This window comes from Haliotis rufescens, unplaced genomic scaffold (assembly GCF_023055435.1).
Source record: "Haliotis rufescens isolate VD_foot unplaced genomic scaffold, xgHalRufe1.0.p SCAF_15, whole genome shotgun sequence".
NCBI classification, from domain to species: Eukaryota; Metazoa; Mollusca; class Gastropoda; order Lepetellida; family Haliotidae; genus Haliotis; species Haliotis rufescens.
The window spans coordinates 6,546,109-6,573,259 of record NW_025963835.1 but is presented as its reverse complement, the minus strand read 5'-3'; the positions used below and the strand labels follow the sequence as shown (position 1 = coordinate 6,573,259).

The 27,151-nt window shown below is 43.4% G+C and overlaps 1 protein-coding gene across 1 annotated transcript; it reads left to right on the top strand.

Moving 5' to 3' along the window:
* The first annotated feature begins 1,641 nt into the window (after positions 1 to 1,641).
* On the top strand, positions 1,642 to 26,687 carry LOC124122736 (4-hydroxyphenylpyruvate dioxygenase-like). The gene is made up of 13 exons (XM_046485858.2): positions 1,642 to 1,709; positions 1,802 to 1,828; positions 1,936 to 1,998; positions 5,153 to 5,257; positions 11,949 to 11,994; positions 13,743 to 13,825; positions 15,261 to 15,454; positions 16,819 to 16,896; positions 18,433 to 18,595; positions 19,903 to 19,974; positions 20,884 to 21,000; positions 22,192 to 22,314; positions 23,078 to 26,687. Exons 1-13 carry the CDS (start codon positions 1,707 to 1,709, stop codon positions 23,150 to 23,152), a joined length of 1,149 nt encoding a protein of 382 aa, XP_046341814.2. The 5' UTR covers positions 1,642 to 1,706; the 3' UTR covers positions 23,153 to 26,687.
* Positions 26,688 to 27,151: the final 464 nt, after the last annotated feature.

The window sequence follows — 27,151 nt, the reverse complement described above, 5'->3', positions numbered from 1 at the left end:
AATAAACGACAATTAAAAAACACAGGAACATTCAACATTCAAAAGAGGTACATTATAACAACTTAATTTCTAAAACAAGTGTATTATAATTATATGGAAACAATATGAGAATTGAGCAAAACTATGGTAATGTTGTACATACATGTACAAGGAATTTGTTTGTAATTGTTGATATGTTAACAGATCTTGGAAGTTGTTTCTGGATAACTGTTGGTAAACTTATTAAGAATCTGCTCCTTTTAACAGAGTGTACCAAATTCTTTATCATGATTGGGGATGATTTGTGACTCTCTTTCTTAGTTGTATTATGTATGACAGTGCGTAATGTTGTTCATCTTCTGAGACATCACATGTTTCACAGAGACGTTGTTCAAATGGGGTTGGTGTTTTTGTATATCTACAATTTTTTCAATTTTTAGTTTGTGATTACTTAAACGAAGTTTTGAGAAAAATGACCTATGGCCTTTGTTTTTACAATACGTAAGATAATTCTCAATATTTATAGATACTGTATGTTCCTAACTTGCTGCTAGATTAATGGGAATCCATTTAAGATTGCGTGAATTTTTACATTTGAACTGCAGTATATTTAGAGTGGATTCATTACATTTTTTGTGTTTACTATTTTAAAAGTTTGCTTTATTTAACCCCACCAACATTTTGACCAGAAATATTGATATTTTCTGCAAAAGCATGCTTTAGAATGACATTTATTGTGTTATCTATATGGGATTTTTTTATTGGTACTAATAGTGGGTATATATCAAGTTTTGCCTGGCAGGCCCAGTTTTCTTGCCGGGGTTTTCTTTATGCTGACCAATTAAAGACACTGTTTCTTTTATTGTGCTTTCCAAAGAAAAGTACATTAATAACAACCAATTTGTACTTAACACAAATTCTCTCCTCCCATAGCTTACACTTCCTTCCTCTGCACATAACATTATATTGCGGGGAGCTATTGATGCTCTGCAGCAATCTCTACTTGTTGTTTCTTGGCCAGCGTGTATTTTTTCGCTTCCAACAGCGGTCTCCTAGTTTTCAAGAATATTTTTTGTAAAGTTGAATTTGTTTATAATCATATCGAAATGTATGACAACGAACTTTCTTGACCCTTAATGGGTTTTTTTAATACTTTTGTTTACATTTTTTAAGATTTTGCAAACACGAAACTACTTGTTTATTCGCAAATACAAGGGGTGGTTAACCGCCCCTGTGTGTCAGGTAGGGAGAATTTACGTTTCAAGGTTTTACATTTGTAATGTAATTATTTAATTTTCCGGGAGAAAACAAAGTATGTAATGAAGTATATATATCCGGGAAACTACACAATTTAATAAAGTATATAATGAAGTATATATATAGATTTCTATTTTCACTCGTGGCTATCTTTTTCGTTACTGTACTCGCGAGATATTTATTTCATTAAACTGTGAATGATTCACAAGTGTCAAAAGAAAGCTTCAATGCGATTTTTCTGTCATTATTCTCCCTCTTTTTTTGTGGAGAATTTACACCCCTCGCAAAACATTATTGTCTCTTCCGGGGGAGTATTCCTCTGTGTCATGTTAACGATGTCGATATTGGTCACCTTTTGGAGGCGTGATCCCGATTCTATATTTTCATTGGATAACAGTTATACAAATTTGTCCAATCAGAGAAGGGATTGCATAGTCGCTCAGTCATTTCGCACAACACAGCAAGTCAAGATGGTAAGGCACCTACGTGTACTTGGTTTGCGTCGAATGTCGACTGTGATTTTCTCTAAATTTACACTCACGACTTGATCTTTTATTATTTTCAGACAACATACACAGATAAAGGTCCTAAGGTAAGTGTCACGTTTGCATTCTTCGCGAACATGAATCGAGTATTTTCATGTCAGATTAGTTCGACCTTGACCTAACCCACGTGTCCTCAATATGTTTGTATTTTCAGCCCGAGTCGGGGAGGTTTGTCACCTTCGACCATGTCACGTTCTGGGTTGGAAACGCTAAACAGGTGCGTGTTTGAGCTAAATCAGATGTATTTGTTGATTGACAAGTGTTATCGATCGTTTGAAACAACTGTTGAGTGGTGTTGATAAGTGCGATCGAATCAACATTGGGAGAGTCCATTAAGGTAGACAAGAGGGGTGGCAAGTTACGATATGCGAACCGGCCGATGTAAATATTGCGTCATCGCTTCGGACGTGTTTGTCGATGTTAAGGCCCAGACAAGCCATGTTCCGTACGGGCGAATGGTACGTGGTGGTTATTGACAGATCAATATATTAAATATCGCTTGCCAAGGTCACACAGTTAAAACGATCAGAAAAGGTCAGAGTATATATATACATGACATAATGTACTTCTCATAAGAATATTTAGGGACTTATTCAACGGCAGTGTAATAAATTTCCGATATTTTCACATGGCCATTTGGGAGGTTCTAAAGCTGATTGGTCAGTTGAAAAAGTATGACGTCATAAGGTCGACTTGTTCTCAAAAGTTGTTATGAGGTCACAAATTGATAAGGTTTAGGTTATCAGAACAGCTGGTTGTGATATTTTACTGAAGTTTCATATATAATTTACAGTTTATATTTTTTAACAGTACACGGTTAACACTCTAACGATAATATGAGCAACATTAGTATGTGGAGGTACTATTACAGGGTAAGTCTGGTGATCATGGGTTTGAATCCCAGATTACTCCTGACTATAATCCTTGGTATGTCAGCACCTTACCTGTGCTTATGGATTCACCAAGGTGGTAAATAAAGGGCTACTTGGTGTTTAAATGTGTTGTAGGGAAATAGACTGGTGCCCTTCTCAACAAGAGTACAATGTGCAACCATCCTTAATGAATGCAATGAATGCGTTTATTCCGTAAAGGGGCCACCGGCCAATTATACAAGGTACATTGGATTGTCAGTTCACATGTACAGAGAGCGCTGATTATTACATCAGGGAACTGATTCACAAAAGCGCCCGCGAGCCACGAACCAGTAGTCAACAATCATCGGAGTGCTGAGAAGGATGCACAAAAGGTTACTGAGGCCGGTCATAACCCACAGACGCCCAATGGATCGGGTCACAACACATGTTACACACACTGGCAACAACCAGTCTCACATTGTTACAATGGCATAGTACTACATAACAGGCACATCTTTAAGAAGAGTGTTCCTTTACATACTTTGCAAATCTTCTTATAACATAGAGGTTGCAGCTATATAATTGTTTTAGTTTATCCAGAGTTGGACTTATGCATTTATATTTAGGAAGTACCTGTTCCCTTAAATTCGAATAGAATGGACACTCGAGGTGGAATTCAGTTTTCTATATATGGCACAATACAAAACGGACAAAGATGTTCTGGCCTTGGTATTTTATAATGCCTACCTGCCTCTACCAATAGATTATGATTAGAACAGCTAAACCTAATGAGTGTTGTTTGATAGATGGCTATATCAATACAATTAGTCAGATGTTCATAATTAAAATTTTCCTTGACAGAGCAAAAATATTCCAGCTTAGAATAACATTCTAAATTATTATTCCATGTTTGTTGGCAGATATCTTTACATCTTTGCTTAAAACACAATAGAAATGCATTTTTATTTCCAACACCTTGCTGTAACCAAACTTCCCCAAAGCCATATGTATATAACAAAGATTTAACATCAGTAGCCCAACAAGCTTTACCATTTTCTGCCCTTCTATGCTGAAAATCATAAGAACCTTTCATGATAACATTAACCTGTTGTGACAATTACCTTAACCAGAATTTTATAATTTTTATGTAATGCAAAACCTTGATTGATGTTCTATTCACAATACCTCTTGCAGTTTTGTTAGGGGTGTTTCTATTCAAGCTCAGAACAAGTTTACAGAAACGATCGTGTACATTTTCAATATCGGGTGAGGGATGAAATCCTCAAACCTCTGCTCCATAATTTAAAATTGGCAATACTTTTATATAAAAAATATGAAAACAGACACGAGCTGGAATTTTCCCAGTGTTGATTGTAGTATTCGAACTACTTTCCATGCCCGTTGTGCCAAAGTCTTTTGAGTAAGATACAAAGAACCAGAGGACGATAACTGCACACCTAGATATATATATCTAGGGACTATTTCAATGTCCCTAGTTATAAATATCTAGGTGTGCAGTTATCCATCCTTAAACCATCCTTAATTAAAACAATATTAAAAGGAATTTTGAATAAAATTAATGAAATAAGTTACAAACATAAGTCCAGATATACAATGAACACTTTTCATAACTAGACAGTGTAATACATGATTAATTTGCGTACTTAAGTACAGATTTGTTGACATGGTATTTCTGGTGTTACATGCTCATGGTAATGTCTTTGATTTGGTGGAAAAAATATCATAACTCATTATGGCATGTACGGTATAATGCGCACCCCCTTCTACACAGCTGTGGTTATTAGGAAAAAAGTGTGCACTATACGCAATATATGGCACTCAACATGATAAAGCTAGATGTTTTTCTAAATTTGACAGGCAGGAGGTTATATCTGATACACTTGCCAGCAGGTATTCTGAGCAGCTGTTAGCAATATTCCAGCAATATCACAGGGTTGTCGGATACGAGCATCACACGTTGTACCATTGTCTTTGAACCGGAGTCATTGGCGTGATGAGTGAATGCTTTAACCACTAGACTACCTCAGTGTCCCATAGCTTGTAAATAATCAAAATCTGGGCTATTGTTTAGGTCAGTTGTTGACAACGACAGCAATGATTCAATAATCAGAGTACAGGGACTTACAATCAGCCAAGTAACACACTGAAACCACACAAGTCAGCATCTACAACAAGCATAGGTTCTCTAGCCAAACACTGGTTATATGTGATTAAATACAGCATTCATTATAGGGGCAGACTCCATTGCTCAGATGCAGCTTGTATACAGCTCATTTTTGCACTTGTAGTTTTTGTAAAATAGATAGATCAACTAATCCCTGAAGATTTTCACTTGTCTCGGACAAATGGACTAGTGAGCATATCTTTCCCTGCATAAGTGTCATATTACAGTGTTAAATGTCAGGGAGGGGACACATGGCTATGTGACTAAACTGTCAAAATGATTCATGCAAATATTTATCTTGAGTAATATTTTCTGCATCTTTTTGTTTCAAGGCAGCATCTTTCTATTGTTCGCGCATGGGCTTTGAGCCCTTCATGTACAAGGGGTTGGAGACAGGCAGCAGAGACATTGCGGCGCACGCAGTCAAGCAGAATAAGGTGAGGGGGAGTACAGGTGGAGTGGGGGATGTGGGTGGAGTAAGTGAGGGTTGTGGGTGGAGTAAGTGGGGAATGTGGGTGGAGTACGTGAGGGATGTGGGTGGAGTAAGTGAGGGATAAGGGTGGAGTACATGAGGGATGGGGGTGGAGTAAGTGAGGGATATGGGTGGAGTACATGAGGGATGGGGGTGGTGTAAGTGAGGGATATGGGTGGAGTAAGTGAGGGTTGTGGGTGGAGTATGTGGGGAATGTGGGTGGAGTACGTGAGGGATGTGGGTGGAGTAAGTGGGGAATGTGGGTGGAGTACGTAAGGGATGTGGGTGGAGTAAGTGAGGGATGGGGGTGGAGTAAGTGAGGGTTGTGGGTGGAGTAAGTGAGGGATGTGGGTGGAGTAAGTGAGGGATGTGGGTGGAGTACGTGAGGGATGGGGGTGGAGTAAGTGAGGGATGTGGGTGGAGTAAGTGAGGGATATGGGTGGAGTACGTGAGGGATATGGGTGGAGTAAGTGAGGGATGTGGGTGGAGTAAGTGAGGGATGTGGGTGGAGTAAGTGAGGGATGTGGGTGGAGTAAGTGAGGGATGTGGGTGGAGTAAGTGAGGGTTGGGGGTGGAGTAAGTGGTGGATGTGGGCGGAGTACGTGAGGGATGTGGGTGGAGTAAGTGAGGGATAAGGGTGGAGTACATGAGGGATGGGGGTGGAGTAAGTGAGGGATATGGGTGGAGTACATGAGGGATGGGGGTGGAGTAAGTGAGGGATATGGGTGGAGTAAGTGAGGGTTGTGGGTGGAGTAAGTGGGGAATGTGGGTGGAGTACGTGAGGGATGTGGGTGGAGTAAGTGAGGGATAAGGGTGGAGTACGTGAGGGATGGGGGTGGAGTAAGTGAGGAATGTGGGTGGAGTAAGTGAGAGAGATGGGTGGAGTACGTGAGGGATATGGGTGGAGTAAGTGAGGGATGTGGGTGGAGTAAGTGAGGGATGTGGGTGGAGTAAGTGAGGGTTGTGGGTGGAGTAAGTGGTGGATGTGGGCGGAGTAAGTGAGGGATGTGGGTGGAGTAAGTGAGGAATGTGGGTGGAGTATGTGAGGGATGTGGGTGGAGTAAGTGAGGGATATGGGTGGAGTACGTGAGGGATGTGGGTGGAGTAAGTGAGGGATATGGGTGGAGTACATGAGGGATGGGGGTGGAGTAAGTGAGGGATGGGGGTGGAGTATGGAGGGATGTGGGTGGAGTATGTGGGTGGAGTAAGTGGGGGATGTGGTTGGAGTATGTGGGGGATGGGGGTGGAGTAAGTGAGGGATATGGGTGGAGTAAGTGAGGGATATGGGTGGAGTACGTGAGGGATGTGGGTGGAGTAAGTGAGGGATATGGGTGGAGTACGTGAGGTATATGGGTGGAGTAAGTGAGGGATATGGGTGGAGTACGTGAGGGATGTGGGTGGAGTATGTGAGGGATGTGGGTGGAGTAAGTGAGGGATATGGGTGGAGTACGTGAGGGATGTGGGTGGAGTAAGTGAGGGATGTGGGTGGAGTAAGTGAGGGATGTGGATGGAGTAAGTGAGGGATATGGGTGGAGTACGTGAGGGTTGTGGGTGGAGTAAGTGGGGAATGTTGGTGGAGTACATAAGGGATGATGGTGGAGTAAGTGAGGGATATGGGTGGAGTAAGTGAGGGATATGGGTGGAGTAAGTGGGGAATGTGGGTGGACTAAGTGGGGGATGTGGGTGGAGTAAGTGAGGGATGATGGTGGAGTAAGTGAGGGATGTGGGTGGGGGGTGATGGTGGTGTAAGTGGTGGATATGGGTGGAGTAAGTGAGGGATATGGGTGGAGTAAGTGAGGGATGGGGGTGGAGTAAGTGAGGGTTGTGGGTGGAGTAAGTGGTGGATGTGGGCGGAGTAAGTGAGGGATGTGGGTGGAGTAAGTGAGGAATGTGGGTGGAGTATGTGAGGGATGTGGGTGGAGTAAGTGAGGGATATGGGTGGAGTACGTGAGGGATGTGGGTGGAGTAAGTGAGGGATATGGGTGGAGTACATGAGGGATGGGGGTGGAGTAAGTGAGGGATGGGGGTGGAGTACGTGAGGGATGTGGGTGGAGTATGTGGGTGGAGTAAGTGGGGGATGTGGTTGGAGTATTTGGGGGATGGGGGTGGAGTAAGTGAGGGATATGGGTGGAGTAAGTGAGGGATATGGGTGGAGTACGTGAGGGATGTGGGTGGAGTAAGTGAGGGATATGGGTGGAGTACGTGAGGTATATGGGTGGAGTAAGTGAGGGATATGGGTGGAGTACGTGAGGGATGTGGGTGGAGTATGTGAGGGATGTGGGTGGAGTAAGTGAGGGATATGGGTGGAGTACGTGAGGGATGTGGGTGGAGTAAGTGAGGGATGTGGGTGGAGTAAGTGAGGGATGTGGATGGAGTAAGTGAGGGATATGGGTGGAGTACGTGAGGGTTGTGGGTGGAGTAAGTGGTGGATGTGGGCGGAGTAAGTGAGGGATGTGGGTGGAGTAAGTGAGGAATGTGGGTGGAGTATGTGAGGGATGTGGGTGGAGTAAGTGAGGGATATGGGTGGAGTACGTGAGGGATGTGGGTGGAGTAAGTGAGGGATATGGGTGGAGTACATGAGGGATGGGGGTGGAGTAAGTGAGGGATGGGGGTGGAGTACGTGAGGGATGTGGGTGGAGTATGTGGGTGGAGTAAGTGGGGGATGTGGTTGGAGTATGTGGGGGATGGGGGTGGAGTAAGTGAGGGATATGGGTGGAGTAAGTGAGGGATATGGGTGGAGTACGTGAGGGATGTGGGTGGAGTAAGTGAGGGATGTGGGTGGAGTAAGTGAGGGATATGGGTGGCGTACGTGAGGGATGTGGGTGGAGTAAGTGAGGGATGTGGGTGGAGTAAGTGAGGGATGTGGATGGAGTAAGTGAGGGATATGGGTGGAGTACGTGAGGGTTGTGGGTGGAGTAAGTGGGGAATGTTGGTGGAGTACATAAGGGATGATGGTGGAGTAAGTGAGGGATATGGGTGGAGTAAGTGAGGGATATGGGTGGAGTAAGTGGGGAATGTGGGTGGACTAAGTGGGGGATGTGGGTGGAGTAAGTGAGGGATGATGGTGGAGTAAGTGAGGGATGTGGGTGGGGGGTGATGGTGGTGTAAGTGGTGGATATGGGTGGAGTAAGTGAGGGATATGGGTGGAGTAAGTGAGGGATGGGGGTGGAGTAAGTGGGGAATGTGGGTGGAGTACATAAGGGATGATGGTGGAGTAAGTGAGGGATATGGGTGGAGTAAGTGAGGGATATGGGTGGAGTAAGTGGGGAATGTGGGTGGACTAAGTGGGGGATGTGGGTGGAGTAAGTGAGGGATGATGGTGGAGTAAGTGAGGGATGTGGGTGGGGGGTGATGGTGGTGTAAGTGGTGGATATGGGTGGAGTAAGTGAGGGATATGGGTGGAGTAAGTGAGGGATGGGGGTGGAGTAAGTGGGGAATGTGGGTGGACTAAGTGGGGGATGTGGGTGGAGTAAGTGAGGGATGATGGTGGAGTAAGTGGGGGATGTGGGTGGAGTAAGTGAGGGATGATGGTGGAGTAAGTGGGGGATGTGGGTGGAGTAAGTGAGGGATGGGGGTGGAGTAAGTGAGGGATGTGGGTGGACTAAGTGGGGGATGTGGGTGGAGTAAGTGAGGGATGATGGTGGAGTAAGTGGGGGATGTGGGTGGAGTAAGTGAGGGATATGGGTGGAGTAAGTTGGGGATGTGGGTGGAGTAAGTGGGGGATGTGGGCGGAGTAAGTGAGGGATGTGGGTGGAGTAAGTGAGGGATGTGGGTGGAGTAAGTGGGGGATGTGGGTGGAGTAAGTGGTGGATGTGGGTGGAGTAAGTGAGGGATATGGGTGGAGTAAGTGAGGGATATGGGTGGAGTAAGTGGTGGATGTGGGTGGAGTAAGTGAGGGATATGGGTGGAGTAAGTGGTGGATGTGGGTGGAGTAAGTGAGGGATGTGGGTGGAGTAAGTTGGGGATGTGGGTGGAGTAAGTGAGGGATGTGGTTGGAGTAAGTGAGGGATGTGGGTGGAGTAAGTGGGGGATGTGGGTGAAGTAAGTGGGGGATGTGGGCGGAGTACGTGAGGGATGTGGGTGGAGTAAGTGGGGAATGTGGGTGGAGTACGTGAGGGATGTGGGTGGAGTAAGTGAGGGATGTGGGTGGAGTAAGTGAGGGATGTGGGTGGAGTAAGTGAGGGTTGTGGGTGGAGTAAGTGGTGGATGTGGGCGGAGTAAGTGAGGGATGTGGGTGGAGTAAGTGAGGAATGTGGGTGGAGTATGTGAGGGATGTGGGTGGAGTAAGTGAGGGATATGGGTGGAGTACGTGAGGGTTGTGGGTGGAGTAAGTGAGGGATGTGGGTGGAGTAAGTGAGGGTTGTGGGTGGAGTAAGTGAGGGATATGGGTGGAGTATGTGAGGGATGTGGGTGGAGTAAGTGGGGGATGTGGATTGAGTAAGTGAGGGATGTGGGTGGAGTAAGTGAGGGATGGGGGTGGAGTTAGTGGGGGATGTGGGTGGAGTAAGTAGGGGATGGGGGTGGAGTAGGTGAGGGATGTGGGTTGAGTAAGTGAGGGATGTGGGTGGAGTAAGTGAGGGATGTGGGCGGAGTAAGTGAGGGATGTGGGTGGAGTAAGTGAGGGATGGGGGTGGAGTAAGTGAGGGATGTGGGCGGAGTAAGTGAGGGATGTTGGTGGAGTACATAAGGGATGATGGTGGAGTAAGTGAGGGATATGGGTGGAGTAAGTGAGGGATATGGGTGGAGTAAGTGGGGAATGTGGGTGGACTAAGTGGGGGATGTGGGTGGAGTAAGTGAGGGATGATGGTGGAGTAAGTGAGGGATGTGGGTGGGGGGTGATGGTGGTGTAAGTGGTGGATATGGGTGGAGTAAGTGAGGGATATGGGTGGAGTAAGTGAGGGATGGGGGTGGAGTAAGTGGGGAATGTGGGTGGACTAAGTGGGGGATGTGGGTGGAGTAAGTGAGGGATGATGGTGGAGTAAGTGGGGGATGTGGGTGGAGTAAGTGAGGGATGATGGTGGAGTAAGTGGGGGATGTGGGTGGAGTAAGTGAGGGATGGGGGTGGAGTAAGTGAGGGATGTGGGTGGACTAAGTGGGGGATGTGGGTGGAGTAAGTGAGGGATGATGGTGGAGTAAGTGGGGGATGTGGGTGGAGTAAGTGAGGGATATGGGTGGAGTAAGTTGGGGATGTGGGTGGAGTAAGTGGGGGATGTGGGCGGAGTAAGTGAGGGATGTGGGTGGAGTAAGTGAGGGATGTGGGTGGAGTAAGTGGGGGATGTGGGTGGAGTAAGTGAGGGATGTGGGTGGAGTAAGTGAGGGATATGGGTGGAGTAAGTGAGGGATATCGGTGGAGTAAGTGGTGGATGTGGGTGGAGTAAGTGAGGGATATGGGTGGAGTAAGTGGTGGATGTGGGTGGAGTAAGTGAGGGATGTGGGTGGAGTAAGTTGGGGATGTGGGTGGAGTAAGTGAGGGATGTGGTTGGAGTAAGTGAGGGATGTGGGTGAAGTAAGTGGGGGATGTGGGCGGAGTACGTGAGGGATGTGGGTGGAGTAAGTGGGGAATGTGGGTGGAGTACGTGAGGGATGTGGGTGGAGTAAGTGAGGGATGTGGGTGGAGTAAGTGAGGGATGTGGGTGGAGTAAGTGAGGGTTGTGGGTGGAGTAAGTGGTGGATGTGGGCGGAGTAAGTGAGGGATGTGGGTGGAGTAAGTGAGGAATGTGGGTGGAGTATGTGAGGGATGTGGGTGGAGTAAGTGAGGGATATGGGTGGAGTACGTGAGGGTTGTGGGTGGAGTAAGTGAGGGATGTGGGTGGAGTAAGTGAGGGATGTGGGTGGAGTAAGTAAGAGGGATGTGGGTGGAGTAAGTGAGGGATATGGGTGGAGTAAGTGAGGGATGTGGGTGGAGTACGTGAGGGATATGGGTGGAGTAAGTGAGGGATATGGGTGGAGTAAGTGAGGGATGTGGGTGGAGTAAGTGAGGGATGGGGGTGGAGTAAGTGAGGGATGTGGGCGGAGTAAGTGAGGGATGTTGGTGGAGTACGTGAGGGATGTGGGCGGAGTAAGTGGGGGATGGGGGGTGGAGTACGTGAGGGATATGGGTGGAGTAAGTGGGGGATGGGGGGTGGGAGTTGAGTAAGTGAGGGAGTAAGTAAGGGATGGATTAAGTGAGGGAATAAGTGAATGATGGGGATGGAATAAGTGAGTGATGGGGTTGGAGTAAGTGAATGATGGGGATGGAATAAGTGAATGATGGGGATGGAATAAGTGAGTGATGGGGATGGAATAAGTGAGTGATGGGGTTGGAGTAAGTGAATGATGGGGATGGAATAAGTGAGTGATGGGGATGGAATAAGTGAGTGATGGTGTTGGAGTAAGTGAAGGATGGTGGTGGAATAAGTGAGGGATGGGATGGAATAAGTGAGTGATGGGGTTGGAGTAAGTGAAGGATGGTGGTGGAATAAGTGAGGGATGGGGTGGAATAAGTGAGGGATACTGTCATACGGATAGTAAGTCGGGGATATAGGTGGAGTTAGTGATGGGATGGGTGTTATGAGTATATGAGTGTTATGGATAATAAACATCCGAAAACATTTAGTTAGGCCTACGCAGTAGGTAGTTTACTACATCTCTATGTTTCTCACCATCTTTCATTTCAGATCATATTTGTATTCCAGTCCATGTTGGAGCCTAACAAGCCACAAGGTATCTTGAAAGTTGTTGAAATACAAGGGGGGTGACTGAAAAGTTCTGAGCCTAACTATGAAGGATGTATAATACACTCTTAACAGTTTGCATGTATTAAGTACAATACTTTCCATGCTTACATGCTGCATTTGAGTCACATGCACAACCAGGCAGCTGTTTCTGCAGGCATCAAAGTGACTATTCTGTGTAGATGAAAATGGACAAAATTGGTGTAGTACCTCCAACTGAAAGAGCGGACTCCAACAGCCATCTATGCGGACATGGTGTCAAGTTTAGGGGATGATGCTCCTTCCTTAGCCACAGTAAAGAGTGTGCAGTTGGAAGATGATCCACAATCAGGAAGACCTGCAGCTGGCATGTCAAAGGTTTCAGCACTCCTGATCAGAAACGTTCATCGTACACATCTCGCTACTTTTGACATTTTACTAAATCACCATTCACAGCGTTATTTTGTGTATGTTTTAAAACTTAAGTAAGTGATATTTACTCGGAAAATTCAATAACAGAAAAGAACAGTAGTAATCATGGGTACGAGGGCTGGTCAAAAGGTTCTATGCCGGACTAACTTTCAACTATGGGCCATAACAAAGTGAACTAGTCAATGTAGTACATTGTTTGAGTAGTTCATTGCAAGTGTATTTGGTCTGTTAAGGCCGTTTGTATATTAGTGACAGACAGTTGAATGTGATAGAGTTCCAAATGGACACAGAAATGGAAAAGAACAAGTACCGAGCAGTAATCAAGTTTTTTACTTTTAGAGAAAAGTACGTCACAAGTCTTTGGGGATAAGTGCCCTAGATATTCCACTGTTAAATGTTGGGCAGCTATGTTTAAGGCTGGAAGAACAAGCCTTGATGATGGCCATAGGTCTGGACGTTCCTAAACTTCCATCAATGAAGATTCAATAAAGGAGATAGAAAAACTTACACTGTCAGATAGATGTATTACCATTGCTGAACTATTATTCATGAACATTTACAGATGAAATAGATATCTGACCGTTGGGTGCCAAAGTTTCTAAATTCTGATCTTAAGGAAAAAAGAACTGACATTGCCAGGGAAAATTTAGAGCTAACTGAGGAGGATTGCGTCAAATTCAAAAAGAGATTAGTAACGTGTGATGAAACAAGGGTCTACCACTATCGTACTGAGTCAAAATATCAATCCATAGATGTAACCATTCCACTTCTCCGACACCAAAGAAATTCAAGATCAGTTACAGGTGCTAGTCACTGACTGATTACATGATGCAGGTTCTAATACCGGACTGATAGTATGTTCCAGGTGCTAGTGTTTCCTATGGGTGGCCATTCAGTCAAGAAATACAAAGTTCAAATAAAGGACAAAAGTTATAAAAAATAGTTAAAAGTTACGAATAGAATATTAAATGTTACTTATAACGATCAAAATACAAAACAAACAGATGCTGGTTAAAAAAAAAAAAATTGAATTAAAGGTCAAAAGTACGCAATATTAATAGTCAAATGTTACAAAAAGACGTCATATGAAAAGAAAGAACAATGTGTACTAAAGAATGTCAGTGCGCAAGAAAGGACAGTGAACTGCTAAAGGACAACGTTGACAATTTGAACATCAGATGGCGCATTTGTACTTTGACCTTTATTAGAAACATTTAATATTCTATTCGTAACATTTAACTATTTTTCATAACTTTTGTCCCCTATCTTGACTGTGTAGTTTTTTACCGAATGGCCGCCTTTAGTTTTTTTGTATATATTTTCCAGAGTTTGGTGACCATTTAGTAAAACATGGAGATGGTGTCAAGGATGTGGCTTTTGAAGTGGAAGATGTCGATGCCATCTTTAAGGTTGGGCTATGGAGATACACAGTATATGTTTTGAGATTTGCGGGTGTTAGTGAGTATTTGCTGACTGACAATTCAATTGGCATTTGGATTTTGTTAAAATATCAATGCATCAAATACTCAATACACTCATGAGGATCAGGTTAGAGAAAAGGTCTTCAGCAACCCATGCTTGCTGTAAGAGGCGACTATGCTTGTCGTAAGAGGCGACTAATGGGATCAGGTAGTCAGGCTCAGTGACTTGGTTGTTGTATGTCATTGTATCCCAGTTACTAGATTGATGCTCTTAATGTCAATCACTGGATTGTCTGGTCCAGACTTGATTATTTACAGACCGCCGTCATATAGCTAGAATATTGTTGTGTGCGGCATTCAACAACAAACACACAAACAAACAAACAAAACTTTGATTGGTTGGATGAAAGGTCGTTCTGACGTGACCTGTAATGGGATGTCCTCAGATCTTTGTTTAGCGAAAGCGAGAAACTATGGTCTGATTTTAATGAGATTGATGCAGCAGATACTCTCAATAAGTTTATAATTGTAAGTCAAACTCTTCTACGTGACAATCTAAAGCTAATGCTGTGTAGAACAATGCTCATGCTATCCACCACTTGGTTGAAGTCTCTAGACTGAGGCACACTGGACACCCTGCTGACATGGATGAATGATCATGTTATCAACCACTTGGTTGACGTCTCCAGGCTGATGCACACTGGTGACCCTGATGGCATGGATGGGTGCTCATGTTATCAACCACTTGGTTGACGTCTCCAGGCTGATGCACACTGGTGACCCTGATGGCATGGGTGGGTGCTCATGCTATCAACCACTTGGTTGACGTCTCCAGACTGAGGCACATTGGTGACCCTGATGGCATGGATGGATGCTCATGATATCAACCACTTGGTTGACGTCTCCAGACTGAGGCACATTGGTGACCCTGATGGCATGGATGGATGCTCATGCTATCAACCACTTGGTTGACGTCTCCAGGCTGAGGCACACTGGTGACCCTGATGGCATGGATGGATGCTCATGCTATGAACCACTTGGTTGATGTCTCCAGGCTGAGGCACACTGGTGACCCTGATGGCATGGATGGATGCTCATGCTATCAACCACTTTGTTGATGTCTCCAGGCTGCGGTACTGGCCATACTGTAATATTGTTGGAAAATTGCAGACATTGCTGTGATATTGATAATGTTGCTGTGATATTACAGTAAGATTACAGAACCCAACTGTTCACAAATACATTGAGCATACATTTAGGGGATCAGTTGGTCACAAAGGCTGCTTGATATGAACAGTACACAGTGGGTCACTGTACTGACTGACCTTTGCATCGCTAACAACAGTGTAAGACTCCATCGCTCATAGACAACAAAGTCAGACAGGAAAGTCAGACAACAAATGTAGATTTTTGTGTTTTCCAGCGAGCTGTTCAGCGTGGCGCCATCGTGTTGAAGGAACCCTGGGAGGAGAGTGATGATAACGGAACTCTGAAGATGGCAGTGATCCAGACGTATGGAGACACAACCCATATGCTGATAGACAGGTCCAACTACAAGGGCCCCTTTCTCCCCGGCTACAGGGCTGTCGCTGACAAGGACCCTCTCACTGCACTCCTGTAAGTACACAACCAAGCTCACTGAAGTCAGATCCTTTACTCTGATACGATACCTCCCATCGTGTTAAGAATGGGCGAAGCATTCAGACCATCATATCAGATCTCTGTATCTTGAAAACAAAGTTAATCGACCTGTTCTGAATTAAATGATAAACGCAGTGATATTATATTGTTTTGGATATTTAATATATGCTGTATTTTCTGAGGGCATATCATTCACAAGGGCATATCATCGAAGGAATATTTGTGTTTTTATGGGTTTTTTCTTTTGTTGATATAGAAACTTCCAAATCAATGTGGAGAAGAAATGCAGACAAATCACTTTAATCACCTGAAATCCTTCATTTGAATGATGAAGGTTCACCTGACACAACCTTCTTTGAAAGTTCCCTCCGATCTAGACACAGATATGTATCATGTGGTATAGCTTAAGCTTGTCTAAAGACCTGACAAGGGCAGCAATCAGGTGGTCGGGTTCTGTGATTTAAGACCTGACAAGGGCAGCAATCAGGTGGTCGGGTTCTGTGATTTAAGACCTGACGAGGGCAGCAATCAGGTGGTCAGGTTCTGTGATTTAAGACCTGACGAGGGCAGCAATCAGGTGGTCGGGTTCTGTGATTTAAGACCTGACGAGGGCAGCAATCAGGTGGTCAGGTTCTGTGATTTAAGACCTGACGAGGGCAGCAATCAGGTGGTGGGGTTCTGTGATTTAAGACCTGACGAGGGCAGCAATCAGGTGGTGGGGTTCTGTGATTTAAGACCTGACGAGGGCAGCAATCAGGTGGTCGGGGTTCTGTGATTTAAGACCTGACGAGGGCAGCAATCAGGTGGTCAGGTTCTGTGATTTAAGACCTGACGAGGGCAGCAATCAGGTGGTGGGGTTCTGTGATTTAAGACCTGACGAGGGCAGCAATCAGGTGGTCGGGTTCTGTGATTTAAGACCTGACGAGGGCAGCAATCAGGTGGTCAGGTTCTGTGATTTAAGACCTGACGAGGGCAGCAATCAGGTGGTCCGGTTCTGTGATTTAAAACCTGACGCGGGCAGCAATCAGGTGGTCGGGTTCTGTGATTTAAGACCTGACGAGGGCAGCAATCAGGTGGTCGGGTTCTGTGATTTAAGACCTGACGAGGGCAGCAATCAGGTGGTCAGGTTCTGTGATTTAAGACCTGACGAGGGCAGCAATCAGGTGGTCGGGTTCTGTGATTTAAGACCTGACGAGGGCAGCAATCAGGTGGTCAGGTTCTGTGATTTAAGACCTGACGAGGGCAGCAATCAGGTGGTCGGGTTCTGTGATTTGGTCAGCTGCAGTTCATCATGCTCCGATGGTGTGGATGACACTCATTTCTTCTGTCATTTGTTTCAGCCCCCCAATAGACCTGCAGATGATTGACCATATTGTGGGGAACCAGCCTGACAGCGCCATGACAAATGCAGCAGAATGGTAGGTCCGATCGGAGAACCTGTAGCATCACTATGGAGTGAGTGAGTGAGTGTCATCGCTTTGAGCCATATTGAAGTGATGCAGGTGTTTACCATTTTTGCGAAACCCATGAGAATGGGCATGGTGCTGGAATAAAATTGGGGCAATATGGGATTTGAAAGCCCATGATCATAGTTTTCTGGCTCATCTAAGGGACGCAACTGTTCACCGCAAACTGTGGTGACTTAGAAAACTGGGCGACGCATAATGCCCAGGTTTGTGTTTTCATAAACTCAGAGTAAGTGAATGTGTTGGGTTTAACACTGCTTTGAATTTCAACAGTTCCACTTATATCACAACGTGGGAGGTGGGAGGAAAGCCTGTCTCAGACGTATACCACTTTGGTGAAACCCACGAGCACGAGTATGGAACTGACAAACCTTGAAACATAAACAATCGGGGCGAACTGGTATTCGAACCCATGATCATAGGTTTCTAACGTGACAAAGGGAGGCAACTCTGCACGGCAACTCTGCACAGCATAATGCAGCACCTCACACTAGCTCAGAAACTTATGGTGATTGCAGAACAAAGTTATTAAAAACTCTGCAGCCTAGATCCAAACAAATCTGATTTAAACGCATATGACTGGTCTCAAAATGTTTTTATTATTATTACACGATTGTGAAAGTTCTAGATTGTTCTAGACGTATTGTGACATTGTGTGTCATCACACGTTTTGTGACATTTTGTGTCATCACACATATTCTGGCATGTGGCTTGTGCAGATTTCGGCCGATTGCAGAATTTGCAAAACATGAGAAGTGCCAACTCGGTGTCAACAGATATTTTCGAAAACCTTTCATGTTTTATATCAAGATGCTCATGATTGATGCAGTTTGCAAAGTAAGACCCGTTTTATTACAATATTGATCTTGATCATCGATCTGATCATCCTGACTGGGCACCACCATTTTGTTTGAAACAAATGCAAGTGATATGAGAAGTAAAGTCTGATTGGTCAATAGGAGGGTCATAGAAGGGATCTAATACATAATAGCCACTGGTGGTGTTACAAACTAGCCTGACCCGTGAAGATCCGGAATAGAATAGGTCTTCAGCAACCCATGCTTGCCGTAACAGGCGACTATGCTTGTCGTAAAAGGCGACTAACGGGATCGGGTGGTCAGGCTCGCTGACTTTGTTGATGCATCACATCGTATCCCAATTGCGTGGATCGATGCTCATAATATCAATCACTGGATTGTCTGGTCCAGACTCGATTATTTACAGACCACCGTCATATAGCTGGAATATTGCTGAGTGCAGCGTTAAACATAAACAAACAAACAAACAAACGAGCCCAGAAATTCCAGCGTAGTTTGGTAAGTGTGGGAACTGTTAACTCCCTTGTCTCGGGAAGATTGTAGACTATCAGTATCAATGCATTGGTGTATTGCTGTGTATTGCTGTGTATTGCTGTGTATTGCAGTGTATTATTTTTGTACAGTTGTGTATTGCTGTGTACTGTTGTGTACTGTGTGTATTGGTGTGTAGGTATGAGAAGAACCTAATGTTCCACCGCTTCTGGTCCGTGGACGACTCCCAGATCCACACCAACTACTCCTCGCTCCGCTCCATCGTGGTCACCAACTACGAGGAGACCATCAAGATGCCCATCAATGAACCCGCACCAGGGAAGAGGAAGAGTCAGATTCAGGTACAAGCTCCACACACTGTGCTCATTTGGTCAAAGCAGACATAACCATTAGGATTTAGCATAATCATTACAATATTTTGAAACATATTTGGCCCATATGATTAAATGAAATATGTTATGAATTTATGTCCAGAACAACACTGTCAGGATTGAGCTAGTTATAAACTAGGCATTGTCACTTATACAACCAATTAATAATAACTTGTTTTAGCTTTTGCTGGGAAAGTGGGAAGGTTTACAGATTTAAAGCAGTTTAGGTGATAAAAGGCCATGCAGTTTTTACTTTTATACAACAGTTATGCCAGATATTCCAAATTGCCTCAGTCTAGGGTTGTCAATGCACCTAAATACACTGTGCAGAGTTGCTCCCTTAGGTGCTTGTAATAGATTTAAATGCTAGATTCACGGTCTTGCTCCAGGTTCAACTCAGTGGTACATATTGATGACCTCTATTTTAGGCTTCTTCTTCTCCTCACAACCCTACATTTCACAAATATGGAATAAAACTTAAATTATGAGGACAGTAAAAAAAATTGCCTTCAAGTAGTCTGTTACCTGTAGTAAAATGTTGCAGACATAGGCCTGTTTTCAGGTTATAAAAGAGATTAGGTCTGTAACCTACCTGTAACATACCCTTCTTGACAGTATAACAGTAAATACCCTCCTGGACAGTATAACATTACGTACCCTCCTTGACAGTATAACAGTAAATACCCTCCTGGACAGTATAACAGTAAATACCCTCCTTGACAGTATAACAGTAAATACCCTCCTAGACAGGAGAACATTACATACCCTCCAAGACAGTATAACAGTAAATACCCTCCTGGACAGTTTAACATTACATACCCTCCTGGACAGTATAACAGTAAATACCCTCCTAGACAGTATAACATTACATACCCTCCTGGACAGTATAACATTACATACCCTCCTGGACAGTATAACATTACATACCCTCCTGGACAGTATAACATTACATACCCTCCTAGACAGTATAACAGTAAATACCCTCCTGGACAGTATAACAGTAAATACCCTCCTAGACAGTATAACAGTAAATACCCTCCTAGACAGTATAACAGTAAATACCCTCCTGGACAGTATAACAGTAAATACCTGCCTTGACAGTATAACAGTTAATACCCTCCTAGACAGTATAACAGTAAATACCCTCCTAGACAGTATAACAGTAAATACCCTCCTAGACAGTATACGATTAAAAGAAAGAGTGATTATTGATGAAAAGCTTAGCAATTCCCAACAGTAGTTTGTGGTTTAGTAAGCATGCTGTTTGACTTGTACAGGAATACGTGGACTACTATGGAGGAGCAGGGGTCCAGCACATCGCCATGAAGTCCCAAGATATCATCCAGACGGTCAGTACTGTTATTACTACTGTAAATCCTTAAAGCTTTACCCAGAACTGTTCAGAGGCTGATATTTGATCACAGGTCAGCAGCAAAAGTTCCCCAAATGGGGTTTTATAATTTTTCCTCATTCATGTTGTGGCTTAACTAATATTATGGCTTTGTGGAGGTGACTTATATTTCACTGATAACACCGACCAGCTTGGTGTGCTTGTGGATAAAGCATCTACACGTAGAGTGGAAGGTCTGAGGTTTGATCCCTGGCAATGTCATACCAAAAGACATTAAAAGATGGTACTTGTTGTTACTCTGCCTGGCGCTCGGCATTTGGGGGCTCAAACAAGCACTGTTCAGATTGGAGTTAGTATACTGTGTGTGAGTGGGGTATATATGTATTTATGTATACATGTACGGCAGCATACTATTTATGTAGCAAAATGACTTATTTATAATGTTTATTCATTGTTTTCACCCGTGAAGATCCGGGGTAGAATAGGTCTTCAGCAACCCATGCTTTGCGTACAAGGCAAATATGCTTATCGTAAGAGGCAACTAACGGGATCGGGTGGTCAGGTTCACTGATTAGTTGATCCATGTCATTATATCCCAATTGCGTAGATAGATGCTCATGATGTCAATCACTGGGTTGTCTGGTCAAGACTTGATTATTTACAGACCTCCATCATATAGCTGGAATATTGCTGAGTGCGGCGTTATTCATACCCTTTCCCTGCTGCAAACTCTCATCATGGATAAGTCTTATCTTGCTGTCAGTCTTCGGGATTGCTCCAAATGCACTAACAACTGTAGGTTTTGTTGTGGCAATCTCATAACTTCCTGACATTAATTCTTCCTTTATCTGCCGTTCTGTTGTGGAATGTGTGGAGGTTGTTCGTCATGGATCCCTCTGTGCTTCAGATCCGCAACCTGCGAGCCCGTGGAATGCAGTTTATTCAAGTTCCCAGCACCTACTACACCAACCTCCGCAAACAGCTGGCCAACTCTAAAGTGAAGATCATTGAAGATCTTGATGTAGTATGTCACCTTTCTTATGGTTCTGGAAGTGTATTGCCAAACAAGTTGTATTGAAATGTATTGCAATACAGGTATTTGTATTGGGGTATGTATTGCGATGTATTGGGAGCTAGAGTTTTGGACAGTAATTGAAAGTGATCGTACATGCAGATATTTTTTTTCTACATACTAGAGTAAATATTACTCAGCACGGTCAGTTGCCACCATTTTGTAGTCATGGATACAGGGGAGAAAACAACGCAAGAAACAATTCACTTCTGTGTTTCTGAAATTTGTCAATTAATTTCGAAGTGAAACATCATTTTTACCCAAGATACTGGAAGACAGAAAAAATATTGCAATACATATGGACGTATGCCTTCTCATCGGAATTAATTGGTGATGACCTGACCACGATGTGGCCTGACATTCTCATCTTGGAGTTCAAAACAGGACACAAAATTTCGTCAACATATGACTGGCCATTCAAATGTCCATTAACAATAATCAAATCAGTTCGTCTGTCATGTGTGATACTGCCCCGCACCATGACACTACCGTCCCCATACCGCTACCGCTAGCGCTAGCACTATATAATCGAACATTAGTCTGAACTAGTACAAGCAGCGACTAACAGGATCGGGTTGTGAGGCTTGCTGACTTGGTTAATGCATGGCATCGTAACCCAATCGCGTGGATCGATACTCATGATGTCAATCACTGGATTGTCTGGTCCAGACTCACGCACGCACACACGTTGCTATATGAACGTTGGCTCAAGAACACACACCTCCTTTGTTTTGGTATGGGCACTCAAAGTTCACTCAGGGTTCACCTGTACAACCATATATGGAGGTGTTGTCTGGTTTTCACTTTTGTGACATTGTCAGGCAGAGGTTTGTCTGGTCCCAGCGGCAGTTATGTAGCTGAAATATTTCTGACTGTGACGTAATACAACATTAACAAGCAACCCTTCTGAATTTGTAGGGGGGGTCGGGTAGCCTAGTGGTTTAAGCATTCGCTCGTCACACCAAAGACCCAGGTTCGATTCCCGACATGGGTACAATGGGTGAAGCTCATTTCTGGTGTCCCCCCCCCCATGATATTTCTTGAATATTGCTATAAGCGGCGTAAAACCATACTCACTATATGAATTTCAATTCAATATTTTCAATATTTCAAGAATAGATGAAATGCTGGTTTCTGCTGTAGCTCCAGAGTCTGAACATCCTTGTGGACTATGACGACAATGGCTACCTGCTCCAGATCTTCACCAAGATCATACAAGACCGGCCCACCTTGTTCCTGGAGGTCATCCAGAGACACAATCACCAGGTGTGTAAACGGGTACCAGGTAGGGTGCTTTGTCACCAGGTGTGTACAGGGGTACCAGGTAGGGTGCTTTGTCACCAGGTGTGTACAGGGGTACCAGGTAGGGTGCTTTGTCACCAGGTGTGTGTACAGGGGTACCAGGTAGGGTGCTGTGACACCAGGTGTGTGTACAGGGGTACCAGGTAGGGTGCTTTGTCACCAGGTGTGTGTACAGGGGTACCAGGTAGGGTGCTTTGTCACAAGGTGTGTACAGGGGTACCAGGTAGGGTGCTGTGTCACCAGGTGTGTGTACAGGGGTACCAGGTAGGGTGCTTTGTCACCAGGTGTGTGTACAGGGGTACCAGGTATGGTTATTTGTATATCCAGACATTGTCACCAAATGTTTCTGCTGCAACAGGATTTTAGAGTTGAAAGCTTTGTTGATTACTTGAAAGGATATGTGTCCTTGATTCAAATGGATGGGGAATCGAAAGGGAAAATGGGGAGATATCGCTTGGGTGAGTTAAAGCGTACAATGAAATTGCATCACAAAGGATTAACAGACCATTGTCATCGGTTACCATGACGTCGTAATCAAATGACATCACAAAATCTATCTGCTACTGAAGCTGGTTAGCTGTACCATTTACATCCAAGACATTGGATATAACTGAAAATGAAAAAAGAATCATTTTGGATGATAAACAGAATCTCACCCTTATGTCTTTTGATATGTCTATACTATATTCACTGCAAAGAAATTGCTGATCACTTCACTCTGTTTCAGGGATTTGGCGCGGGAAACTTCAAGTCTTTGTTTGAGGCCATCGAGCAGGACCAGGCAGACCGAGGCAACCTGTGATTAGGGTCCTGTCCACACTGTCTGGTGTACATAGGAACTATATGCTGTTTGTAACATGTTCTGCACAAACTGGACTTGCCTTATCCATAGTCATGTAATGAATCTCACCACTGCTTATTTATTCAGATCTTATACAGAACTACTAACCATACAAGTCAATATGTGACATCAAAGTTTTTCAGCACTTTAATGTGTTTGCTCTCTAACAGATCTGGATAAAGTGTGTCAATATTTATTAAGGCTACAACAATTTTTTTTGTAAGGAATACATTTGCAGCTTCCGCTGAATTCTGAGTCCTTGGAATGTAATATATATATATGTGCTTGAGTGTTGTGATGGTATTGGTCAGTTGGTGGTTAAATTTTGCAACAAAAATGCAACAGTGTGTTGTGCATAAGTCATTGGAGGAAAACACTGAAACCAAGTGTAAAAATTATTACAGATTGTATTTAAGAAAGTGCCTTATGTGAAATATGCAAGTAGTAGAAATGAGATCGTGTGTTGTAAGAGAAGGACATGTGGAACACACTTTCCCCAGTGGCCGACCCTGTGAGGAGGCAGATTGTTATTTGTTGAAGTATTTTAACAGTGTATTTTCTGGAGTTACCTGAAGTATTTTTCTACCCTGATGTTTAACTGAGCTACCATTCATCCTGTGTTTAAGCCAGCTATCTCATCCTCTGTACAGACGCAGCTCTGCAGATTTGATTTTGCTCATACTTGAAAAACATGTCTAGATACATTTTTCATAGAAAATGTGAGATTAGTTTTGGGGTAGTTCCTCTCAAACTAAACTGTTCAAAGTTTCCAAGAGTTATGTTTCACATTCAAATCTATTGTGGGCCTATGTAGATGGGGACTCTGGTCTTGGACAGACAGACAGCCAAAGAGGTGTATCAGTAAGGTGTGATATTGCAAAGATAAGTATTTTGACATTTTCTGAATCCAACATAAGAAAAATATCAAAATAAACTTCGAACAATTTGAAACTGTTGACAATCATTTTACCATTGATTTTTGATGATCGTGCTTGACTAGATTAAAAAAGAAGACAATCAGACATATTTCAACACACAATGTTTGATGTGTGGGTGTTTATGAAGGCTTTGATGTGTGTATTCACATATATATGTATTGATATATAATTGTAAGATTGAATGTACCAGTTTGATAAAGAAGTGAAAGAGGTGTGTAGAATATTCCATCTACAAATAAGTGGTAGAAGGTTGTTAAACGTTACATCAGCATTCCATACTACCCACATCAGTCAATGGATTCTTGACACAAATATAGACACAGGTGTTTATCACCATCTGAATTGTTGCAAGTGTGAATAAAAAATTATGTATATTGAATATGCAGCTAATGAGCCTGAGTTGTAGCCGGGTATGTAGTGTGTTCAAGGGTGGTGGGGTAGCCTAGTGGTTAAAAGTGTTCGCTCGTCACGCCGAAGCCCAGGTTTGATTTCCCACATGGGTACAATGTGTGAAGCCCATTTCTGGTGTCTCCTGCCGTGATATTGCTGGAATATTGCTAAGAGCTTGTAAAACCATAGTCACTCACTCACTCGTGTGTTCTCTATTCAAAAAGGCCTGGGTTTGATCCCCAAAATGGATGCAATGTCTGAACAGTGTTAAATTTACAAAATTGCCAGGCTGCCATCAGGACCCACAGACTTTAGAAGCTGCAGGCCCTGACTAAACTCTTCAGGCCCTCATGTCAAACACTGCAGCTTCTTGTGACAAAGACATTGGCACATAAATTTACTGCAGGCCATGACCCATGCAAATGTGAATTGGACACACGATCTACCGGCAGGCGCTTATTTCAAACACTGTGCATGAAGCCCATTACTGGTGTCCCCCACCGTAATATTGCTGAAATATTGCAAGAAGTGGTGTAAAACCATACTCACTGACTCACTCATTCCCTAAACTGGTGCAATTTATGAAGCACTATTAACCTGAACACACTATACCAGGGCTTTTTGAAATTTGTTATTCCCTTCAGTAGTACATGTATGTTAACTTAGGTTGTCTTTTTTATCAAACTGGTACTTTGTGAATTGTGATTGTGTACATAGTTGGTTTTGACTACTCATGTTTAATATCAGTATTGTTGATGTAATACTTCGTGATGAACTGGGCCCATTTGGCAGCTGATGCAATGTATAGTATTGTGAATAGTGTGAATGAAGCAAGACAAATCCATGCATAATTGGTTTTTTTCACTAATTTTCTCTAAGAACATTTCTATTCTATTCTGTTTTTTCATGACTTTTCAGGAATGTTTTAAGAGGGTCTACATCCAGCGTGTCCATGTCTGGTCTTGATCTAGACATTGTAACTAGTGCCATGTGGGAACCGTCTCCCTTGAATTTGGGGAATTGTTAACTGATCTTTGTCATAAAATTTCAAAGACCAAGTGTGCTTTTAATGACTTGAATCCAATGTCCAGCGGGGGCACAGGTGGCCTAGTTGTCTAAGGCGCTGCGATTCGCTTTGCAGAGTTGCGTCCCTTGGGCATGCCAGAAACCTATGATTGTAGGTTCGAAACCCGGTTCACCCTGATTATGTTTCTAGGTTTGTCAGCACCATACCCGTTCCCCTGGGTTTCTGAGACTTGTATCACTTCACTTCTAAAACTTAGTTCAGTCAGTACATCAATGTTTAATAGAGGGAGTCCAAATGTTAAAAGTTTTTGTATAGTATAAGTGCTACAATATGCTGCTTTTTTTTTTACATATAGTTTATTTTTTCTAGACTTCAACCATATCTTTTCTTGAAATATACAGTATTAACTACCGATATATATTTGTCTGGCACAATGATATATGTTATTTCTATTCAGTTGTAATTAGAGAATTTGTTGACCAGTTTTGTTTTGATATGTACATTTGTTTTGAATTGAGTTATATTTAAGAATAAGATTTGAGTCTGTGGTTTTTATTGGTTAAGTTTGCGAATTTTACTGTAGACAATCTGTTTGTTTGTGAGTGAGTATTTTTGTGTTTTATTGTAAAGATTTGTTGATATATAATCGACATTCAAGACTTGATATCTCTTATAATTGAAACAAGTGATCATTTTGTACTAATATATCCCTGCTTGCATGTCAAATCTTTGAACATTTTAAGATATAAGCATCTTAATTCAATTTTCTGCTTTTGTGATGCTGCCTTTTCAAGACTTACTCAATACCTATCTGTTCTGGAACCTTTGTTCCCAGTGCCTGAGCTGATGATGATCATTATCATAATCCGGATGCTGTGTCAACTATTTTATACCAGGGCTTTTTGAAATTTGTACTTTTCTTTCTTAACATTGTCTACCTTTATATATGGATAAAACTGTTGCGCAAAACACACAGGTGCATTTTCCGAACATGTTGGCATTTACTTATGCCCCTGTGTTGTCTGTGGAGAAGTAGTCTTGTGAATGTGTGAGGACATGCTTAGCTATTATTGTATGATATTCTCTGTATATGGTTATGGTGTTTGAAAGAGTGGAGTGGGAAATAAAGATTATATTCACAGTTGTGTCAGTATTATATTTCTTTGGTTAGCTAACCTGACTGCAAGTCAAGTGAGCTTACATCATGGGACCGCCTCCGTGGTGTAGTAGTGGAGAATCCTCCCGGAAAGCGGATTCTAAAAGACGTTTAAAGATGGTACTTGTAACCCTGCCTGGTGCTCGGCATTAAGGGGCTAAAACAAGGACTGGTTGGCTCAGAGTCAGTATACTGTTTCTGAGTGGGGTATTCATGTTAAACTGGGGCATGGTATCTCAGTGGGCTAGCAATATAAAATTGGAATTAGTCCGGACTAGTACAAGCACACGTGCATGCACATCACTATATAAATCAGGGATGTGAGCAGGTCTTCCCGAAAAAAGAAGAAAGAGGAGTCTGGGGGGGCATTCCCCGTCCCCCCCCCCGATATCTTTTAAACATTTGATTGCATTTTAAGCAATTTCATGCAGTTTGGACTACATTCACCC